Source organism: Copadichromis virginalis, linkage group LG14, assembly GCF_057382275.1.
Source record: "Copadichromis virginalis isolate Kocher_CV1m ecotype Utaka linkage group LG14, C_Virginalis_male_GT1.1, whole genome shotgun sequence".
NCBI lineage: Eukaryota > Metazoa > Chordata > Actinopteri > Cichliformes > Cichlidae > Copadichromis > Copadichromis virginalis.
In genome coordinates, this window is record NC_140631.1 from 966,955 (window position 1) to 986,752 (window position 19,798).

The window sequence follows — 19,798 nt, forward strand, 5'->3', positions numbered from 1 at the left end:
ATCGTTTAATTTGTAGCGTTAGCTTTGTAAATAATAACATCTTTATTATGTAACCAAAGGTAACAATTTATGTGAAAATATGATAAATTCCATTTTAAATATGATTCCAAATGACAACCACGGTGCTTAAACGTGGAGACGATGTGTCCGCTGAATCACCTGGATAAACCTGGATGTGCTGGGCTGTGTGCATCAGCCTCGCTCTGTCCGACTGTAGCACCTGGCTCTGTGCCGGAGCTGCTGAGCCGGGCTTTAACCCCGCCCACGTGTTGTGTGTTTCCACGAATGCTGTCGTCGTCAGTTTATGATGTGAAAACACAGACTGTGGAATGAGAGCTGCTCCTCCTGCTTCTGCTGCATCTCCCTCCTGTTGCTCTCGCCCTGCTGACCTTCTCCTCTGTCTCCTCTTCTTTTCCTGTGTGTGTGAAGGATTATGTGACAGTGGGCCAGTTAAATCAGATGTATGGGATGCCAAAGGTGGAGTCGTCCCCTACCTCCCCACTTCGCCAGCCCCTGCAGCCCGGAGCAGTAGACCCCACCTTCTCCTGCCTCCCCTCTCCTCATGCCTCCTTCCCCCCTCTCTCATTAGAGGTGTGTGCTGTCTCTCCTCCTGTGGGTTTGTGGCGTGTGACCCCAAAGTAATGGCTGCTTTATTACTTAAGAAATAATAATAGAAGTATAAAGTCGTGTCTAAGTACAAGCTTTGTCCTGATGTTAAGTGAAAAAAGTCTCACAGGGTTTCATTAACAAAAAATCACACGTCTTTAGTGGTGTAGTGAAACGGGCTGGACCATCATGTTGTCGTTCTGTACCACACACCGCCCACGGCGGCTCTGCAGCGTCCTGCGAGCAGCCTGGAACATGGACAGCTTCCTGCCCGTGTTTCCTGTCCGCAGCTCCTTTCATATTCTTTTAAAGCGGAGATGGTGTCTGTTTACCCGAGCCTGAGCCTCTGTCTGTTGCGCTGCAGGTTTGCCTGAAGGCGTCATTAAAAGCTGCAGTGGGACAGCTCACTATGTTCATGTAAGCTATCATATTTAGCATGTGTGATTCATTTTTCGGAGCAATGAGCTGATCTGCTCGCTCCCACCTGGAGTGAAACAGGAGCGTAAGCGTCGTGTGTCGCTGCTGCGAACCCTCGGCAGTAACGGCAGCTCCGAGTCAGTTCAGGATGACGGTGCCCAGTGACAGCTGGGTTAGTGGGACGATTGCAGCAGGAGCATGGACCTAAACGCAGAAAACAGGTTTTTCATCGGGAGGCTAAAAGACAACGTGCCGCGGTGGCTGTAGTCTGTTTCTATTTTAACAGCTTTCAGCGTGTAGGATGCAAACTTTTCTGTCCTGTTCCTACGTCTTTGATGGCTTTCTAACTTCTCATTTTCCCTTCGTCCCTCCTGTTCTCTCTCTGCTGCTTCAGTCTGAAGGCTGCAGGCCTCACCTGTCCAAGCTAGACTTAGAGCAGTGGTACCAGGAGCTGACGGCTGGCTCCAGCCACCTCTGCCCTCCCTCTTTGCCAGCCAGATGTTTGTCGGGCCGCAGGCCTGTGCTGCAGGTACAAGCTTTTTCCTTCCTCCTCGCGCTGCTGCACTCACTGCTGTGCTCTTTCTGTCTGCTGTAACACAACTGCAGTGTGCTTCACCTGATGCTAACCACTGCCTTCAACGAGTAGAAGGATATAGCTGCGTAAGCTAAAAGGATTCTGAAATTTAAAGGAGATGATGGATCAGTAAAAAGAGTTTAAACACGAGCGTTAAATATGTGAAGCATCCAAAACCTCATTAAAATGAAGACGGACAGGAAAGATCAGTAAGTGCAGAAAAATATAAACAGGCTCCTCCTCCTCCTGCTCCTCTTCTTCCTCCTCCTCCTCCTCAGGTACCAGCTGGTCAGGATATTTAAGGTGGACATTCAAGGTGGAAAGAACTTGGTTAGTGCTGGTTAGCGGGCGCTGAACTTTCAAATAAGAGTGAGGCATCTTTTTTCAGTAGTTTTGTCTTTGAATGTTCAGTTCTGTTTCCTCCTTTTAGTTTCCAGAGTGCACTGGGCTGATGCTGACAACAACAGCAATAAATGAATGAATAGTGTCACCAAAGGTGGTGGAGCTGCTGTTAATAAACCTGCTTTAGTAGTTCTGTGGTGTAGTGGTTAACACGTTCACCGCACAGGTTACTGTGGATCCATCCAACAACAAGACTGCCACCTAGATCCTGCTTTAATTCAGGATCTGGACTGGAGTCCACTTCCACTCGAGCTTAATGCTGTGGACAGAGTTCAGACAGGCGTACAGGATCAGACAGACCTGTATCTTCTTCTCTCTTAAACATAATGAAAGCAGGCATCTGCTCGCACCAGGAGGAATGGAAAACCTCTTTGATTATTAATAATTCTTCATTCACATAAGATGAAAACGTTGCAGCGACAGCTCCTCCAGCCTCCCAGAAACATCAGAGACGAGCTGCGTAAACACAAGAGTCCACGCTGTGAACGCCGCTGTTCCAGAATCTGCAGATTTGTGCTCACTGTGTTTCCTTTGGTGTGCAACGTTTTGGACTGAAGTTGTTTGCTGGTGGCAAACGACCAGAGAAAACTTCAGTCACAGCGAGTGAAGCCTGAATGCTTTCAAGACTTTACTTTGAACATTAAGTCGCTGCACAGATCGTCTCACACGGCCGGAGAGCAGCATCAGCTCCAGGAGCCCGACCAGAGGCGCTCAGTGAAGCACGGGGCTGCCATTGTAGGGGTGTGTGTGTGTGTGTGTGTCTGTGTGCGTGTGTGTCTGTGTGTGCGTGTGTGTGTGTGTGTGTGTGCGTGTGTGTGTGTGTGTCTGTGTGCGTGTGTGTGCGTCTGTGTGTGCGTGTGTGTGTGTCTGTGCGTGCGTGTGTGTCTGTGTGTGCGTGTGTGTGTGTGTGTGTGTGTGCGTGTGTGTGTGTGTGTCTGTGTGCGTGTGTGTGCGTCTGTGTGTGTGTGTGTGCGTGTGTCTGTGTGTGTGTGTCTGTGCGTGCGTGTGTGTCTGTGTGTGCGTGTGTGTCTGTGTGTGTGTGTGTGCGTGTGTGTGTGTGTGTCTGTGTGCGTGTGTGTGCGTCTGTGTGTGTGTGTCTGTGTGCGTGTGCGTGTGTCTGTGTGTGTGTCTGTGCGTGCGTGTGTGTCTGTGTGTGCGTGTGTGTCTGTGTGTGTGTGTGTGTGTGCGTGTGTGTGTGTGTGTCTGTGTGCGTGTGTGTGCGTCTGTGTGTGTGTGTCTGTGTGCGTGTGCGTGTGTCTGTGTGTGTGTGTCTGTGTGTGTGTGTGTCTGTGTGTGTGTGTGTCTGTGTGCGTGTGTGTGCGTCTGTGTGCGTGCGTGTGCGTGTGTCTGTGTGTGTGTGTCTGTGCGTGCGTGTGCGTGTGTGTGTGTGTGTCTGTGTGCGTGTGCGTGTGTCTGTGTGTGTGTGTCTGTGTGTGTGTGTCTGTGTGTGTGTGTGTGTGTGTGTCTGTGTGCGTGTGTGATAGTTTTACTGGGACTCATTGACAGTCCCAGCTGTCAGCAGGAGGGTCTTTATATTACATTTAATGGTACCAGTATCCGCTGGTGTCACCCAGTTAGTCGCTCACAGCAGTAACAGACCAAACTGGTACGGCTCTGAAATCACCGCTGTGTCTGAAGCGAGGACGCTGCAGGATGGTGCCGCCGCTCTGAAACACTCGCGCTCTACATGCAGCTCATTCAGTTCCAGCTTTGCTCTGTAAGAACGTTTGTCATGTCTGTCTTTAACATCCTGCACGCGCTCCTCGTTCAGGTGTTCCGCTCCAAGCTGGACGCCGATCCCGGCTTTTCCTTCCACCAGCCTAAGTCCGGCTCTGCTTCCCCCCTGCAGCATGGAGCAGCAACGCTGGGACGCAACACGGGCTCCAAGGTAGGCCGTTGGTTTCTAACTGCCAGCCTTTACTGGAGCCTAAATCTTCATGAACCACAATCACAGCCGTCTTTGTTTGACCCAGCAGAGCCCCCTGCTGGTGGTCGGCAGCACCGGAAGCCTCCCCAGGAACCTGGCTGCAACGCTGCAGGACATCGAGACCAAGAGGCAGCTGGCTCTGCAGCAGAAAGGTAACCGGCCGACCTCAGTGTCAGTAACTGCTCACTGCTAACACATCGCACATGGTGGCTACTCATTAGCCATAAATGACATCCGCTCAGAAGCACACGGATTCATGGTTACAGCGGCTTGCAAAAGTATTGGGCCCCTTGAACTTTCCCACATTTTGTCACATTACAGCCACAAACATGAACCTGCAACATGCACCTGTGTGTAATCTAATGTCAGTACAGATACAGCTGCTCTGTGACGGCCTCAGAGGTTGTCTGAGAGAACATTGGGAGCAACAACACCATGAAGTCCAAAGAACACAGCAGATAGGTCAGGGATAAAGTTATTGAGACATTTAAAGCAGGCTTAGGCTACACAAAGATTTCCCAAGCCTTGAACATCCCACAGAGCACTGTTCAAGCCATCATTCAGAAATGGAAGGAGTATGGCACAACTGTAAACCTACCAAGACAAGGCCGTCCACCTAAACTCAGGCCGAACAAGGAGAGCGCTGATCAGAAATGCAGCCAAGAGGCCCATGGTGACTCTGGACGAGCTGCAGAGATCTACAGCTCAGGTGGGGGAATCTGTCCACAGGACAACTATTAGTCGTGCACTGCACAAAGTTGGCCTTTATGGAAGAGTGGCAAGAAGAAAGCCATTGTTAACAGAAAACCATAAGAAGTCCCGTTTGCAGTTTGCCACAAGCCATGTGGGGGACACAGCAAACATGTGGAAGAAGCTGCTCTGGTCAGATGAGACCAAAATGCAAAACACTATGTGTGGAGGAAAACTAACACTGCACATCACTCTGAACCATCCCCACTGTCAGATATGGTGGTGGCAGCATCATGCTCTGGGGGGGCTTCTCTTCAGCAGGGACAGGGAAGCTGGTCAGAGTTGATGGGACGATGGATGGAGCCAAATACAGAGCAAGCTTGGAAGAAAACCTGTTGGAGTCTGCAAAAGACTTGAGACTGGGGCGGAGGTTCCCCTTCCAGCAGGACAACGACCCTAAACATAAAGCCAGGGCAACGATGGGATGGTTTAAAACAAAACATATCCATGTGTTAGACTGGCCCAGTCAAAGTCCAGATCTAAATCCAATCCAGAATCTGTGGCAAGATCTGAAAACTGCTGTTCACAAACGCTGCCCATCTAATCTGACTGATGCAAAGAAGAATGGGCAAAGATTTCAGTCTGTAGATGTGCAAAGCTGGTAGAGACAGACCCTAAAAGACTGGCAGCTGGAACTGCAGCTGGTTCTACAAAGTATTGACTCAGAGCTGAATAATTACACACACCCCACTTTGCAGTTATTTATTTGTAACAAATGTTTGGAGTCATGTCTGATTTTGGTTGCACTTCTCACGTGTGCACCACTTTGTGTTGGTCTTTCACCTGGAATTCCAATAACGTTGATTCATGTTTGTGGCTGTAATGTGACAGAATGTGGGAAAGTTCAAGAATGCAATACTTTTGCAAGCCACTGTATCTGCATGTGTCTTATTGTCCAGGTCACTGGTTCCCAGTGTTGGAGTCTGGACCTCCTGCATGTTTGCAGATTCAATCTGAGACAGAGAGAAGCAGTTTGTATATGTTGTTCTGTGCTGTGCGTTAGTGTGGTTTCATTAAGGAGGCAGCAGCAGCTTTGTGTCCTGTACAGCTGTGACTTTGCTCCTCGGTCGTGGACAAACTTCAGATCAAAGCTGAAGGTTTCTGTGACCCTGGACAGATGCGAGCTTTGCTGTGTTGTTACATGCTGATTAGGGCTGCTCAATTAATCGAATTTTAATCACGATTACGATCTGGAATTTCAACGATCATTAAAAATGACTGAGCCGATTATTAGCCCCTCCCTCATTTATCCGCGACACCTTAAAGGCCGGTCCGTGAAAATATTGTCGGGCATAAACCGTCCGTGGCGCAAAAAAGGTTGGAGACCGCTGATTAAGAGGACCCGAGGGAAGCTCGGAAAGCTAAGCAGAAGTTATTTGGAGAGGAGAGTGACTGCTGTTGGTTGAAAAGAGAGGTAAAAAAACTTCAGTGGTGTTGCACACTATGTTATATTATTTTTTAAAGTCATTGTTAACCCTTTAAAGCCGGTCAGAGCTGCACGCTCCGTGTTGTGTAACTATTTTTAAATCCCTGTAGAACCTGAACCGCGTAAGCTAGCGCAATAATTTGTTTTGCATATGAAACCGGAGGAGTTGTACTTACATCTGATGCCATCAGCTTGTCCTCGGTCACGGTTTCCTTCCACATAAAGCTTTGCAAAAACTGCATAAAAAGCGCTTGCAGGAACAAAAACATAATATTCCAGAAACACGCTTTGCCGATCCATCAGCTGTTCGTAACACTTCCCACAGTGAAATGATGCACCTGCTGTTTTCTTTGCAAATTTGCATCATAGGATTGTTTTTTGTTTTTCCTGCAGTATATAAAAACTGTATCTCCAAAATAAAACTATGAAGACACTCAAAATAAATTTCCTGTTGTTGTAAACTATTTTTTGCAACTTTATTGTTTTTAAAGTTTTGAGGGATAAACCTCTTAAATTTCTCCAAGTAGAAATATATGTAAACAAAACAAAAGCGATTTTCAATATTTTTTGTAGTTTATTGCACTTTTTTGCAATTTATGTAATTACTATGGACTTAATGCATACATATTATTAAAATATGGGCTATAACAGTTGTATTGATGTATAGCAACTTGAAATGCTCCCACAAATGGTACTACAGCATGTAAAAAAAATAATATAAGCTCTGGTGGACTTGGTTCTATGCTAGGTCTTAAAGGGTTAAATAAATATCGTCAAATAATCGAGATCTCAATTTCAGTGAAAATAATCGTGATTATCATTTTTGCCATAATCGAGCAGCCCTAATGCTGACTCGTTAGTTTTGTATTTGTCTTATATTTTCCAAGTGTGCTCTCACTGCATAACAGTACATAACGATAACATTAATAATATTAACACTGATGATAATATGAAAATAAGCTCGTATCAAAAGTAAGCTGTAGCTGTGCTGGTGAGCAGCAGACAGCCTGGTGTGTACCAGGCGTCTGTGCTTCTTCCTCAGGTTCTCGCTAACTTGCTGTTTGTAAGCTAGCTTTTCCTCACTCAGCTGTGTGTGTGTGTGTGTGTCTGTGTGTGTGTGTGTGTGTCTGTGTGTCTGTGTGTGTGTGTGTGTCTGTGTGTGTGTGTGTGTCTGTGTGTGTGTGTGTGTGTCTGTGTGTGTGTGTGTGTGTGTGTGTGTGTGTGTGTGTGTGTGTGTCTGTGTGTGTGTGTGTGTGTGTGTGTGTGTGTGTGTGTGTGTGTGTGTGTGGGGCATCAGTGCTCCTAATGCGTCAGTGCCGTGTGACTAAATGGATCAGAGCAAAGCAGTCTGGTGTTTGTAGCTCGGCTGGCTGCCACCCACGGCTGCGGTCACATTTGTCAGCTTTTCTCACGTCTGCCTATGTTGTGTCTGTGACTGCTGCACCACAGAGCCCCAGACCTCCAGACAGAGCGCCGTAGAGGGAAGCTCAGCAGGTAGATGGAGCAGCGCGTCCAGGGGTCGCACACTTCTCCCGCTCTCTGCGTTCGGCTGCGCAGACGCCGTCTGCGTTTGCTCAGCTGCTCTCTGTAAATCACAGGCAGGGTCTGAAATCAGCTGTTTGTCACAAAGGTACTGCTGTCTGCGTCTGCCGATGGGGACGCAAAGATGGAGCTTTAGCCTCGTAACCGAAGCAGCCTGGCTGCGTCCAAAGAAGAGAATTGGAGGCTGATCTCAAATGAGAGGCACTCTGACAGCTAGCTGCTGTTGATTTATCCATCAAAGGTAACATTTAACAGGACTCGACACGTGGCTGCGGTTCGTTTCAGACCCTGTCTCCAGCCAGCCCTCCCCTCCCTCTTCATCCTCTCTGGTGTGTCATTAACGCCTCTTTCTTTTCATCTTTTTCTTTGTCTGTAACATTGAATCCTCTTTCTTCCTCCATCAATCTTCCATGAACCTTCGTGCTGCTGGAGAATCAATTTTGCATGTTCAGTGTTCAGCGAGCTCCTGGTTTGGAGCCAGATGTGTTACGAGCTGCGCAGCGGCTTCATTCCAAATGTAGGATGTTGGACGGACACTTTTGCTTCAACTTTGTGGGTTTTTGTAGTTTTCCTCAAGCTTGTTATTACTGAGAGAGCACATACTTGTATGTGTGGTGCATGAATCTGGTGTTGCAGGTTGTGGGCTGGTGCTAGTCTCCTTTACGTGTTGAGTGATGATGTCCTTCACAGCCAGCTCTTTGTTTTCTGCAGGAACAAACGGGCCTGCTCGCACTCGAGTCATTGTTCCGTCTGCAGACCTCAAACGCTCACCGTGTCCCCCTCCCCCCTCCAGGTCAGCAGGTGATCGAAGAGCAGCGCCGCCGTCTGGCCGAGCTCAAGCAAAGAGCAGCAGCGGAGGCTCAGTGTCAGTGGGAGGCCCTCCACGGCTCCCAGCCCCACCTCGTAACCTCGTCCTCCCCGTCTCCCTCCTACTCACCCATCATGGCCTACAGCCCCGCGCTGAGCCACACTTCCTTGGGCCCCCCTCCTCTGGTTCACCACTCCATCCTGCACCATCAGCCCCCGTCGGCCGGGGAGCAGCCGTACGACACCCTGAGCCTGGAGAGCTCGGACAGCATGGACACCAGCGTGTCCACCGGGAACAACTCGGCCTGCTCGCCTGACAACATGAGCGGGTATGACGCACACACAGTGGATTATGGGGTTCTATGTTAATGTTTGTGTGTAGCTGATGTGAACACACTCTGGGTTTGTTGGCCGTGGCCTGGTTCAGTGTTCAGACGCCAGCTCCTGACACACCAGCTGCACCATCACGTCTGATGTCAGAGTCGTTGGTGAACATGTTTTGGCTGGTTCCTCACATCTGTTCCACTGAACACAGCTGCCTCCAGATCTGTGCGATAATAAAAAGCATTCTTCATGCTTCTGGTTATTTTTTGAAATGAAAGTTATTGTTACAAAAATGTGAGCATATCCACGGCGTGGCTTTGTCAGCAGATGGCCCCGCCCCTCCCTGAGCCTGGTTCTGCTGGAGGTTTCTTCCTGTTAAAAGGGAGTTTTTCCTTCCCACTGTCACCAAAGTGCTGCTCATAGGGGGTCATATGATTGTTGGGTTTTCTCTGTATGTGTTATTGTAGGGTCTACTGTACAATATAAAGCGCCTTGAGGCGACTGTTGTTGTGATTTGGCGCTGAGTAGATAAAGCTTGATTGAAATGCTAAATTGAGACACACACACACACACACACACACACAGTGGGCTGCTAATCTTCAGACTCCCCCTGTGAGTCTTTGTCCACAGTGGGCTAGTTTGCAGGCCATCTTTGAGTGTGGTCGAGCTGCACTGCAACAGTCCTCAGCACAGCGTGCTCACACTGGTTTGCTCACATTATGAAGAGTTTAATGGGATTGAAGCTGTGATGGAGAGGATCGTTCCACTGACGTGATTAATGCTGCAGCGTGACCTCATTAAGCGTTTTCATGTCTTTCTTGGGCTTTAGATGCTTTTATTTTGTATTTGTCGACTTATTGCTGTGAGACTTTGTGTAGTAACTAATGTCGTGTTTGATGGCAGCGTCGGAGGTGTGGACGCCCTGAAGATCGAGGAGATGGAGAAGATGCTGAAGGAGGCGCAGCTGGAGAAAGCCAGACTTATCGAATCGCGGGTAAGAAGCAGCGTCGCAAGTGCTGCAGCGTTAGCTGATTGTCCCGAATCCATACTCGCTGAGCGATGAGTTCTCGCAGCGCCCCCGTCGATAACGCTGAATTGAACTCGCATTTCTTAAAAAAATCAAAAGTTCCTGACAGCAGCGCAGAGCTGCTAATTATTTTATTGGACTTTGCACATTTTGTTTTTGTGCCTCGATGAAGCACCTCAGATGATCCCATCCATTATCTTCTGCTCTCACCGAGTCTGACTGCGAGCCCCATCCAATTAGGAAATCTCACACAGAGAAAACAGTGAGCGCCTTTGTTTCTCACCCTCCAAACGGCTTCCACGCAGTCGTAGTACTGCAGTGTTTGCGTCGATGCATTGTGTGTGTCTGCCGATCATTACGCCTCCAAATATCAGAGTTTTGTGTTTAAAGAATGGAAGCTGCGCGGTGGTCAGCAGCTCCAGGTTGTGGGCAGCTCCCAGCAGGACACCCTGTACATAAATGTATGAAGAGCGAACATGTGCGCTCTGCCAAACCCTTCCACAGATCAAAAAAAATATTTAATGAAAGCGCTGTCCGCTAGGAACGGGAGAGCCTGGCTCGCCGGCAGATGCTCGAGGAGGAGAGGCGGAGGAGGGAGGAGGCCGAGAAGAGGCTGCAGGATGAAACTTTCCACCGGCAGCAGCTGGTGGAGAAGGAAGTCAAGATGAGGGCCAAGAACTTCTCTCAGGTCAGTGAAAGCAGATGTAATCGAGTCCGTGTGGCGGAAACGTGCAAAGTGACTCGACGGGCGGGTGTGGCGGCGCCACGGACGGCTGGCGGCACATAAATATGGCCGTGCTCGTAACAAAACCACCCCACGTGCATTTATGATGTAAACCCTGTGTGGCCATAAATACTGTCCATCGACATGCAACACAAACGTGAACGCGTGCTCCAACATTTAAAGCTTGTTCTTTACCGCCGTGTGCCAACAGCTCGCCAACAGTTGAATCCATGTTAACACAAAATGCTAAAAGTCTGTAAAGACGTGAAAGGTCTCCACAGGTGAGCCTGTGAAAGCACCAGGTTCAGCTTCATGGTGGGAAACATCAGAGTGACCTGCTGATGTTTCCCACTGTGACGGAGCAGCCTTTGCTTTTAAATGTCGTTTTTCATACTGTGTCAGAATAATGGTTGAAGCATCGTGGAGCGCACACGAGTGACCAAACAGGGTTAAGTCCTTTATTCAACATCTGTCCTGCGTGAGCAGCAGCTGGTCTTTGTGGCACAGAGACCAGCTGCAGCCAGGCAAAGAGTGCACGATGAGTAACCTTCTGCATTTTCATAGACATTAAAACATGTGGCATAAACCTGACTTTGAAAATGAAGCGTGTGATTTATGCCTGATGTGGGCGCCTCGTTATCAGGCCGTCCACAGACAGGTGGAGGAGGTTGTTGATCAGACTGTGACTGGCAGCTTGGTGCAGAGACGTTTCTGTCTTACTGTGTTTTTATGTGTTCATGTCTGCATCCTCAGACCTGCAGCAGGTTCTGCGTCTGCATCGTCCGTATCAGTGACTCCTCTGCCCATGTCTGTCCACGCAGGCCCGTCCTATGACTCGCTACCTGCCCATCAGGAAGGAGGAGTTTGATCTGCGCTCGCACATCGAGTCGTCAGGTCACAGCGTGGAGACGTGCTATCACGTCATCCTCACCGAGAAGATGTGCAAGGGCTACCTGGTGAAGATGGGAGGCAAGATCAAGTCGTGGAAGAAACGCTGGTTCGTGTTCGACCGCCTCAAAAGGACGTTCTCCTACTATGTTGGTAAGAGCCGAGGTGTCCGCGTCTGCTGTGTTAGCGTGGCGCTCTTTGTCTGTCTGTCCCAGTTTAACACCTGACAAAGTCAAATGAACAGAAGAAGGGGGCCTCTGCAGCAGCGGTCCCCAACCTGTTTTACATCAGTCGGTTTGTGTCTGACAGTATTTTCATGCACCGGCCTTTAAATACAACAGAATAAAACCAAAAAAAGAAGATTTCTGTATGACACACGGGAAAAGACCCAGGGAAACCATAAACTTCACACCTGAGGCTCAACTCGCGGTACCTAACGTGGCCCCGACCCTGAGAGCACACCTGCCTGTGGAAAAGCGCTCTGTAGGGAAACAAACCCCTGATGTGTCTGGGTTCTTCAGTGTTAGTGCTCTGAAGCTTTCATCACTCAGTCCGAGGGGATGGATGTTTGTGTCCTCAGTGATGCTGAAAGCACAAACCTAACACGGTGACAAAATAACCTCCGCCTGCGTTTCTCATTTGCTCTTCTGGATGATTTTCATGTTCAGTCACCAGTGGAAACTGAGATGATGTGGAAAGCAGAGCGAAGCAGCAACGCTGTGAGTGAGAGCAGAGCATGCGTCCTCCAGGCTTGGAGCAGATCTGCGTGCACCTTGCAGGCTGGTGTCATTTGAGCGGCGAGCTCGGGGACGCTCGCTGACGGCCTTTGAAGTGCTCAGAAGGTTCCGCTTAAAGCTGCTTAAAGCGTACCTTGTTGAAAGCGAGCCAGGGCGAGGAGGTGTACGGAGATTACTTTGGCAGTAGTTAAAATGCACTCGGCGCCACGCTCTCTGAGGAGCTGATTGAGATGCACCTCTCGCCCTCTTCTCTTGACCTTGAACAGCATTTAACTAGAGGTGACGTGCAGAAGTCACAAGCGACGCTAATTCGCATTAACCAGCCTCCACCAGCAGCAGCAGCGGGTCGTTGGCTAGTTTAGATGCAGCCTGATGAGATGCAAATGCAGGGCTGTTTGAATGCTAAAGAGGTCGTTAGCAGATAATAGCAGCGCGTTAAAGGCAAAGCGCCGTTCCTCGAAATGAAGCGCGGCGTCTCTACCTACTACTCTTTAAGTTGGCTCGTGGAGTGTTTGTGCCTGGAGGTAGAGAGGGGCTGTTGAGTTCCCCACCGGTTCCTGACTGCAGTTCTGCAGTGGCTGATGAAACAAACTGCAACCATGTACCAGAGTAGCGTAAGAATGCAGTCAAGTGTGAAAATACAATGAGAGCACCACTGGCTTAAAAACAGAGGTGGGGGGGGCACCGTGCTTGTCCTTTTCCATCCATCACTCTAATTGTACTCTGGTCAAAGTTTGATCCCTTTCAGCGTGCCGTGGGTCTTCCCTGTCCTCCGTGCCAGCCTGGGAAAGTGCAAACGTTTGAGTTTCTGACCAAAGCCTCATTTCTGTCCTGCAGACAAACACGAGACCAAGCTGAAGGGAGTGATCTACTTCCAGGCGATAGAGGAGGTTTACTACGATCACCTGCGCAGCGCCACTAAGGTACAAATCTTTAAGTCTCATCCTTCTTTCCTTCACGTCTCCTCCTCCTGTCACACTGAACATAAGCAGCATGTGCATCCTCGCTTTGTGCTCGCCCGCCTGACCTCGGCCGCCGTGTGCGCCGGGGGATGTAGTTCTATTGTGCTGACACCCTCAGTGACAGAGTCGCACCCTAACTAATCCTTCCCTGTGTCTGTCCCAGTGATCCCAGTACAGACCAGTGGAGTGTTTCGAGCGCTTCCTCATTCATATGCTTCACAGAATACATCCAGGCTGTATTTATTAAGAAGTGCTGCCTGTGAGTGTCTGATTCCTCTGTTCACAAACGCCTGACGCAGCCGTAGGTGTCTCTCCGCTCATGTTTCTTGCTGCTCGTCTTGAGCCTCCACATCTTGTCACTTTATTTATCTGCGACATAAAGCCGAGCTGCTGTGTTTGACGGGCTGTCGCAGTACACCACGCTCTGACTGCGGGGCTCTGATCGACTCTGGAACTTTGATTCGACTTGTCACTTCCAATGTGGCGTTACAGAGGGAAACTTTAGAGTCTGCTGCTCTTAGCAGCGGCACAAAGAGCTGATGTTACCATGTCAGAAGGAGAACGTGGGTCTGTTTTAATTAACAGCAATTTATTAGTATTTTAATAGTAAACTAACAGCATACAGCATAACAGCATGGGGCGATCGTGGCTCAAGAGTTGGGAGTTCGTCTTGTAATCGGAAGGTTGTCGGTTCGAGCCCCGGCTTGGACAGTCTCGGTTGTTGTGTCCTTGGGCAAGACACTTCACCCGTTGCCTACTGGTGGTGGTCAGAGGGCCCGGTGGCGCCAGTGTCCGGCAGCCTCGCCTCTGTCAGTGCGCCCCAGGGTGGCTGTGGCTACAATGTAGCTGCCATCACCAGTGTGTGAATGTGTGTGTGAATGGGTGGATGACTGGATGTGTAAAGCGCTTTGGGGTCCTTAGGGACTAGTAAAGCGCTATATAAATACAGGCCATTTACCATTTACTTCATGTGTTTCTCTTACCCTGCATTATCTTTAGTGTCAGTGTGGAACCAAAGGTGCCTGAAGTGTGTGGAGACTTTTCATCTGACATGGATGTGTTAGCTGATCCATTGGCCCATCTGTCAGTATCTGCATTTATTTTGGCCCACGGGGGAAAGTAGAGACGGGGAAATGTTATGAGTGTTGGTGTTGCCTAGTTTGTCCACCAGAGGGCACTCGGTGTTCCAACTGGGAAGTTACAAAAATCACCAAATTGGCCAAGCCGAGCAGCCGGGCAGGAACGAGTGGATTTTAAATAGCTATACGTAGCAGCTGTTTGGAAACACTGGATTGTTGGTGTGGAGCTGATGTTAGACGGCTCTAATGCTGGCAAACAGTTTTTTTTGCCCGTGTAGCATCACAGCCTCGGCCCACAGTCCGAGTGCCTCAACATAATGAGTGTTTCATTTAAGCTGTGCAACTGCAAGCTGCTCTGCAACCCACCTCCACCATGCTGCTCCACCTGCTCGGCTCGGTCCTGCGGGTCTTCTTCCCAGCTCCTAGGAGAGGCTTTTTGGCTACACAGAGCGAGGGATTCTGGCAGCTCAGTCAACGGACAGGCACTCGTTTGGTGTTTAAAAGAAAAAGAGAGCCTACAGCGCGTAACCCAACAGCTGCTGGTTCTGAAGCTCGTACAGGAAATGAGCTCAGCACCAGAGCGAGACACGTGGGTCGAGCTGCACTGCACAGTAGCTGATCGTCAGTGATGGCTCGTGGCAGAGAAACCCCAACAATCAGGCGAGCAGCACGCACTCTGTGACAGTGGGAAGGAAGAGCTTCCCTTTAACAGGAAGAAAACCAGCAAAACCAGGTTGGGGTGAGGGGAGCCATCATGCTCCCGCCTCCTGTGTCCTGGTCTGCTCTTGTCTGTACCAAATTCTGTTCCCTGTCTGTACCCTCAGCATCCGTCCACCTGAGGGTCGTGCTGCGTTTAAATAGCTTTGTTCTGTGTTTGGCGTCTTCTTTTGAGGCAGAAATGAGGTACAAATCCAGTCCAATAAAAACATACAGTGATGTTGCATAAACCTGAATCGGTCGTTGGACCTTACAGAAGAGACCTGAAGGAGCCTTGAGAGCAGCGGTGACTCGCTGCATGCTGATGGTTAGCTCTTTGTTAACTGGACATTTCCCGTCTCTCTTGTTTTTTGTCCCGGTGTCCTCCAGAGCCCCAACCCCTCGCTGACCTTCTGCGTCAAGACCCACGACCGCCTCTATTACGTGGTGGCCCCGTCGGCCGAGGCCATGAGGATCTGGATGGACGTGATCGTCACGGGAGCGGAGGGGTACACGCAGTTCCTGAACTAAGAAGAGCGCTGGGACAAGCCGGCGGCTTTGGCGGGGACGCTCCCATCACAGACTCTTCCTGTTTCCTGTCCTCCGACGGCTCGCCTTCCTGTTTTACTTTTGAATCTAACATCTTTGATTTGACCGTGTACTTGTTTCCACCTCCACTCTATGTGATTCTGTCTGGATTTAAAAAGGGAGGAAACGTGCGCACGCACACACGTCTGTATATAAACCAAATGTAAACCTGTCAAAGACTTTATTACAAAGCCTTTCTATATTGCCAAATGGAGATCTTATAGTTAACTGTTTGTTGAACTTTTGTATTTTTTGTTCCTTTATTTCTTTTTTACTTGTAGAGAAAATTGCCAAATCACACGATGCCAATGTGTTTTCCTTTCATGACTTTGTTAGACAGGAATAGTTCAATCGAATCCTGTAATCATTTTTAGAAATATTTGAAAAAAAATCTCATTTCCAATGTGTAACCTGAGAAATACTGTAACCCCTGAGTGAGCCGGAGCTGGAGAGGACGTTTGTAACGGCGAAACACAGAGGAGCGCGTTTCAGCTTCACACTGAAGACAATGAGCCAATCACACTAAGCCAATCAGCATCCACAGCTACACCCACGGCTCCACCCTGTTCCTATCTCCACACATAGGCTTACCAAAGTAACTGGAAGTGATGTTAGACTTTGAGCCGCTCACGAGTTCACTCTGCAGTTCTCACAGCAGTTTGCCCCGTGGAGGGTTGGGAAGGTGTCAGTATTCAAGTTGCTTGTTGACCAGGCTTTGTGCAGGATTTGGTGCATTTCAGTTAATGTAGTACAATACACAGTACTGTGTATCAAAGCTAGCAAGAGCTGGTGAGAGACTAAAACATGTAGCTAATGCCACAACAGCGTTAGCTTAGCGTGAAGACTGGAAGCCCTGAGAAATGTTAGCCTGGCTATGTGTGTAAAAACCAGTCGTGGTTTTAGTACATCTCATTGGCTGTCCCACTCAGTCTTCATAGTAAACTGGTCATTTCCTTTGCTTTATCTTGTTGGTTCTCTGTGTTTTGTATTTAGCTGAAGCTAGCTAACTTTCTTAGCAAGCTAAAAAAGAGACAAGCTGCTAGCTTAAAAGTCTCGCTTTCTAGCTAGCTCTGTCCCTTTGCTTCCAGTCTTTTTGCTAGTCTGAGCTAACCCTAACCCTCTTAAAGAGGACCCGGCCTTCTGTATCTTCATGTTCATGTACACAGTTACATCTTGTATACATTCAGTCATTATTTCAATCAGTTTTGCGGCGTCATAACAAACTGATCGACTTGTCAATCAGTCATCTGCTCTAGGCACAAGAAGCCCGAGCATAACAGGCGTTACATAAACACTGGACGCTGCCCCGTGGTAGGCTTCCTGACGTTCTGCAATCAATGGTAGTGGGCTTTCAGGGAGGGGAGGGGGTCTCGAGAGACGGATGCTGAAACCGAGGGTGAACCGAGGGGCTCTAAAGTTGCCCAACTGAAGATGAACTGAAAGCAGAGAGAGATGGGTCCTCTTTAAGAAAGCGTTCATAATCCAGACGCTCATCGGTCCTTTGACAGCTTTGAAACTGGACTTTCCCTGAAAGTTTTCCATGTGCTGTTGTAAGCCAGGGGCAACAAGCCTCATCATCAGCTATCCACAGTCTCTACTTTCCTAAATTATTAATTGCGTAATGAAGAAGCGGTCAGTCCATCACATTCACTGGGGGACCTCGAGTCTCAGAGATTGACCGCTACACTGGTCTCACCAAAGCTGCCACGTTCTCAGTGCACTTGTTGAATATGTTGAACAGGAATCTCACTGTGTCTGTATCAAGCTGTCATTTTGCCAACTCTAGGTGCAAACTGCATCTCTTTGTGTGCACAAAGTGGTAAATCTTCTGTTTGCCAAGTAGCCTTTAGCTAACCTGATATGACTGCTGGGAAGCAGCCATCACCACTGCCAGCCTAAGCAACAGCTACCAGATGGCACCAACACAGGACCACACAACACTATGGACTGATGCAATTCAGAACTGTGCCTTGACTATGTTGTTGTTGTTATTGTTGTCGATGCCGTGTCTGTGAGTAGAGCACAGCCTCTCCAGTTATATGAATGCATTGACTTTGTTTCTGAGCTTCACCACGGGGGTGTGGCACCACCCTGAGCGGTGGGGATCAGCTACCACACTATTGGACAAAGTGTTTTATTTTTCTTTCAACCAGTTTAATTCAATATTTATTTCGACGTAGCATCAATTAAGTCATCTGTTCCAAAGTGGAGTGAGAATCCCAACAATCCCAGCGTTTGGTGACTGCAGGGAGGAAGAACTCCCTTTTAACAGGAAGAGGACTTCAGTAGATCCAGGATCAGGGAGCGGCACAGAGAGACTTAATAACAATAAAAAGAATGAAAGCAGCTGTATGCAGATTTAAGGTGGAATTCACCAGTTTAATTAAAAAAATCAAGTGAGTTGCTGTACTGAAGTACAAGTTAGAAGTATTTATACTCCACTGCATTCTCTCATGTTACACTCCAGAAGCTACACGTCGTGGCCTCCGGCTCATTTATGTAGCTCGTTTGTTTTCATTTGAAATCGGCACAGTTCCATTTTTATGGGTCATAACGAGTACAGCTTTTTACACTGCAGTACCGCTGCTTTCAATATTTAGTTGTTTCAAGGCATTTGATTTTGTTGTCCATGCTGACAGACGGCTCTTCTTTCATTACGTACTCATTTCCCCTGCGATGGAGCGATGGGCTGATTCCTTGGTTCCATTATGAACATCTGTCTTAAAACTAAAACCTGCTCAGTCTCTTTCTGTGGCCCGCTGCCTGCACCAGGATGGATAAATCAATCTTGCACCTTCGGCTTTGATGGAGCGCCTTGTGTGGCTCATCTCACCGTGGTCGGTTTGGGATCAGCAGGTTTCCAGTGCTACTTTGATTTGTAGGAGCATGCGGAGCTGGTTTCATGTGTCGGTATAGTGATGATTACTTATAGTTGTGGTGCCTGAGACAGTGATATGTTTACTTATTATAAGACTAGTGAAAAGACCTTAATATACTCTGTCCCTACCACCCACTTGCCTTTTATTTCCCTGCACAGCGAGGACGTGCAAACCAAACTATTCAACACTGGCGAGGCTGTTAAATGCCGTCTGTGGAGAGCAGGAGGTGCACGCATCACTGTCATTCTGTGAAGACGATGCCTGAATGAAAACATGGAAATCAAACAGTATTGTATGGAAAGAAGTACAATTTTTACTTGTATCATTTTAGAAGTTTTATTGTCAGTTACATTTCAGATGGTATGGTAGAGATGTATCAGCGAGTAATCCACCTCACACTAGACTCTAGTGTTCTTCATAAAGTGGTTCCTGTCACACACACACTCATACACACTCTTAGTACTCGGACCATGCTGTTATTGGTACCCTGTATGTCTCGTGTCATTTTCATGTATGGATTGTGTCAGCTCTATTAAACGACTATCACAGATTGACTGCTTCCTCCACTTCAGCAGGTTCCAGTGTTGAGAGAGACAGACCAGTAACTGCTGTACGGACGCTAACGCTGACTGATTACGGGCTTGTTACACAGCCATCATAATGACAGCTCTAACACTGAGAAAAAACTAAAAATACATGAAATAGAGTCACTCTTAATACACGGCTAAAAAGTTGCTTTTTGTGTATTTTAATGGAAGCAAGGGGAAAAAAAACAACAGTTTGACAGTGAACCTTCCAACTGTCCCAGCATAGGTTTGCAGGAAACCACTTCTACAGCTCATTGATGGTGTCACCTGCAGAGAAAACACAGTTATTTACATGGAAACCAGCCACAAACATTTCCACTCACTTTGTATTCAAATGAAGTGTGTGGATCGTTTCTTCATGGCCACATGAACACTGATCCAGTGTTGGCTTTTATACATTCATATTTGTTCTACAGCCCTCAGATTTACAGACTGTACACTGAAGATGGAAGACAGACTATGATATCCATGGTTTACAGAGAGAGAGCAGATAGAGCTGCAAACACATTATCTGCCAGTATCTGTTGAGTAACTGAGTAATAATAAAATACAGCAGGACCTATTTGTCAGTTAATCTTATTAAACATACTTGATGGTGCTGATGTGGCTGTACTTGAGTGAATTTAATGAGTCATGGTCCAGCACACAGTGCTGTATTTTTAGATTGAAGTTTTGTGTGGCAGAGCAGATCAGCCACTAACCAGAAGGTCAGTGGTTCGATCCCAGACTGGTCCAGTCTGCATGCCAAATATCCGTGGGAAGATACTAACCCATCCGAGTGTGAATGTGTATGAATGTTGGACAGGGAGCACCTTAAGAGCTTAGAAGTGCTTGTGTGATTGGGTGAATGAGTTAG

At 48.2% G+C, this 19,798-nt stretch overlaps 2 protein-coding genes across 8 annotated transcripts in view; one reads left to right on the top strand and one right to left on the bottom strand.

The window, feature by feature from the left end:
- Positions 1 to 18,906, top strand: part of phldb1b (pleckstrin homology-like domain, family B, member 1b) — a 99,605-nt gene extending 80,699 nt beyond the window's left edge. For 3 of the 7 annotated variants that reach the window (XM_085478938.1, XM_085478941.1, XM_085478940.1), the window contains 10 exons: positions 430 to 591; positions 1,418 to 1,552; positions 3,771 to 3,887; positions 3,973 to 4,078; positions 8,438 to 8,780; positions 9,679 to 9,769; positions 10,344 to 10,490; positions 11,348 to 11,567; positions 12,989 to 13,074; positions 15,279 to 18,906. In XM_085478938.1, the coding sequence (XP_085335064.1) occupies positions 430 to 591; positions 1,418 to 1,552; positions 3,771 to 3,887; positions 3,973 to 4,078; positions 8,438 to 8,780; positions 9,679 to 9,769; positions 10,344 to 10,490; positions 11,348 to 11,567; positions 12,989 to 13,074; positions 15,279 to 15,419 (1,548 nt within the window). In that variant the 3' untranslated portion in view covers positions 15,420 to 18,906. Of the gene's footprint in view, positions 1 to 429; positions 592 to 1,417; positions 1,553 to 3,770; positions 3,888 to 3,972; positions 4,079 to 7,551; positions 7,597 to 8,437; positions 8,781 to 9,678; positions 9,770 to 10,343; positions 10,491 to 11,347; positions 11,568 to 12,988; positions 13,075 to 15,278 lie in introns of all 7 variants that reach the window. The other 4 variants (XM_085478944.1, XM_085478939.1, XM_085478942.1 and 1 more) reach the window with 4 other exon arrangements.
- A 176-nt stretch (positions 18,907 to 19,082) lies between these two features.
- Positions 19,083 to 19,798, bottom strand: part of a2m1 (alpha-2-macroglobulin 1) — a 64,571-nt gene continuing 63,855 nt past the window's right edge. The window contains exon 36 of the mRNA XM_085478945.1: positions 19,083 to 19,209. Within this exon, the coding sequence (XP_085335071.1) occupies positions 19,187 to 19,209 (23 nt within the window). The 3' untranslated portion in view covers positions 19,083 to 19,186. The remainder of the gene's footprint in view (positions 19,210 to 19,798) is intronic.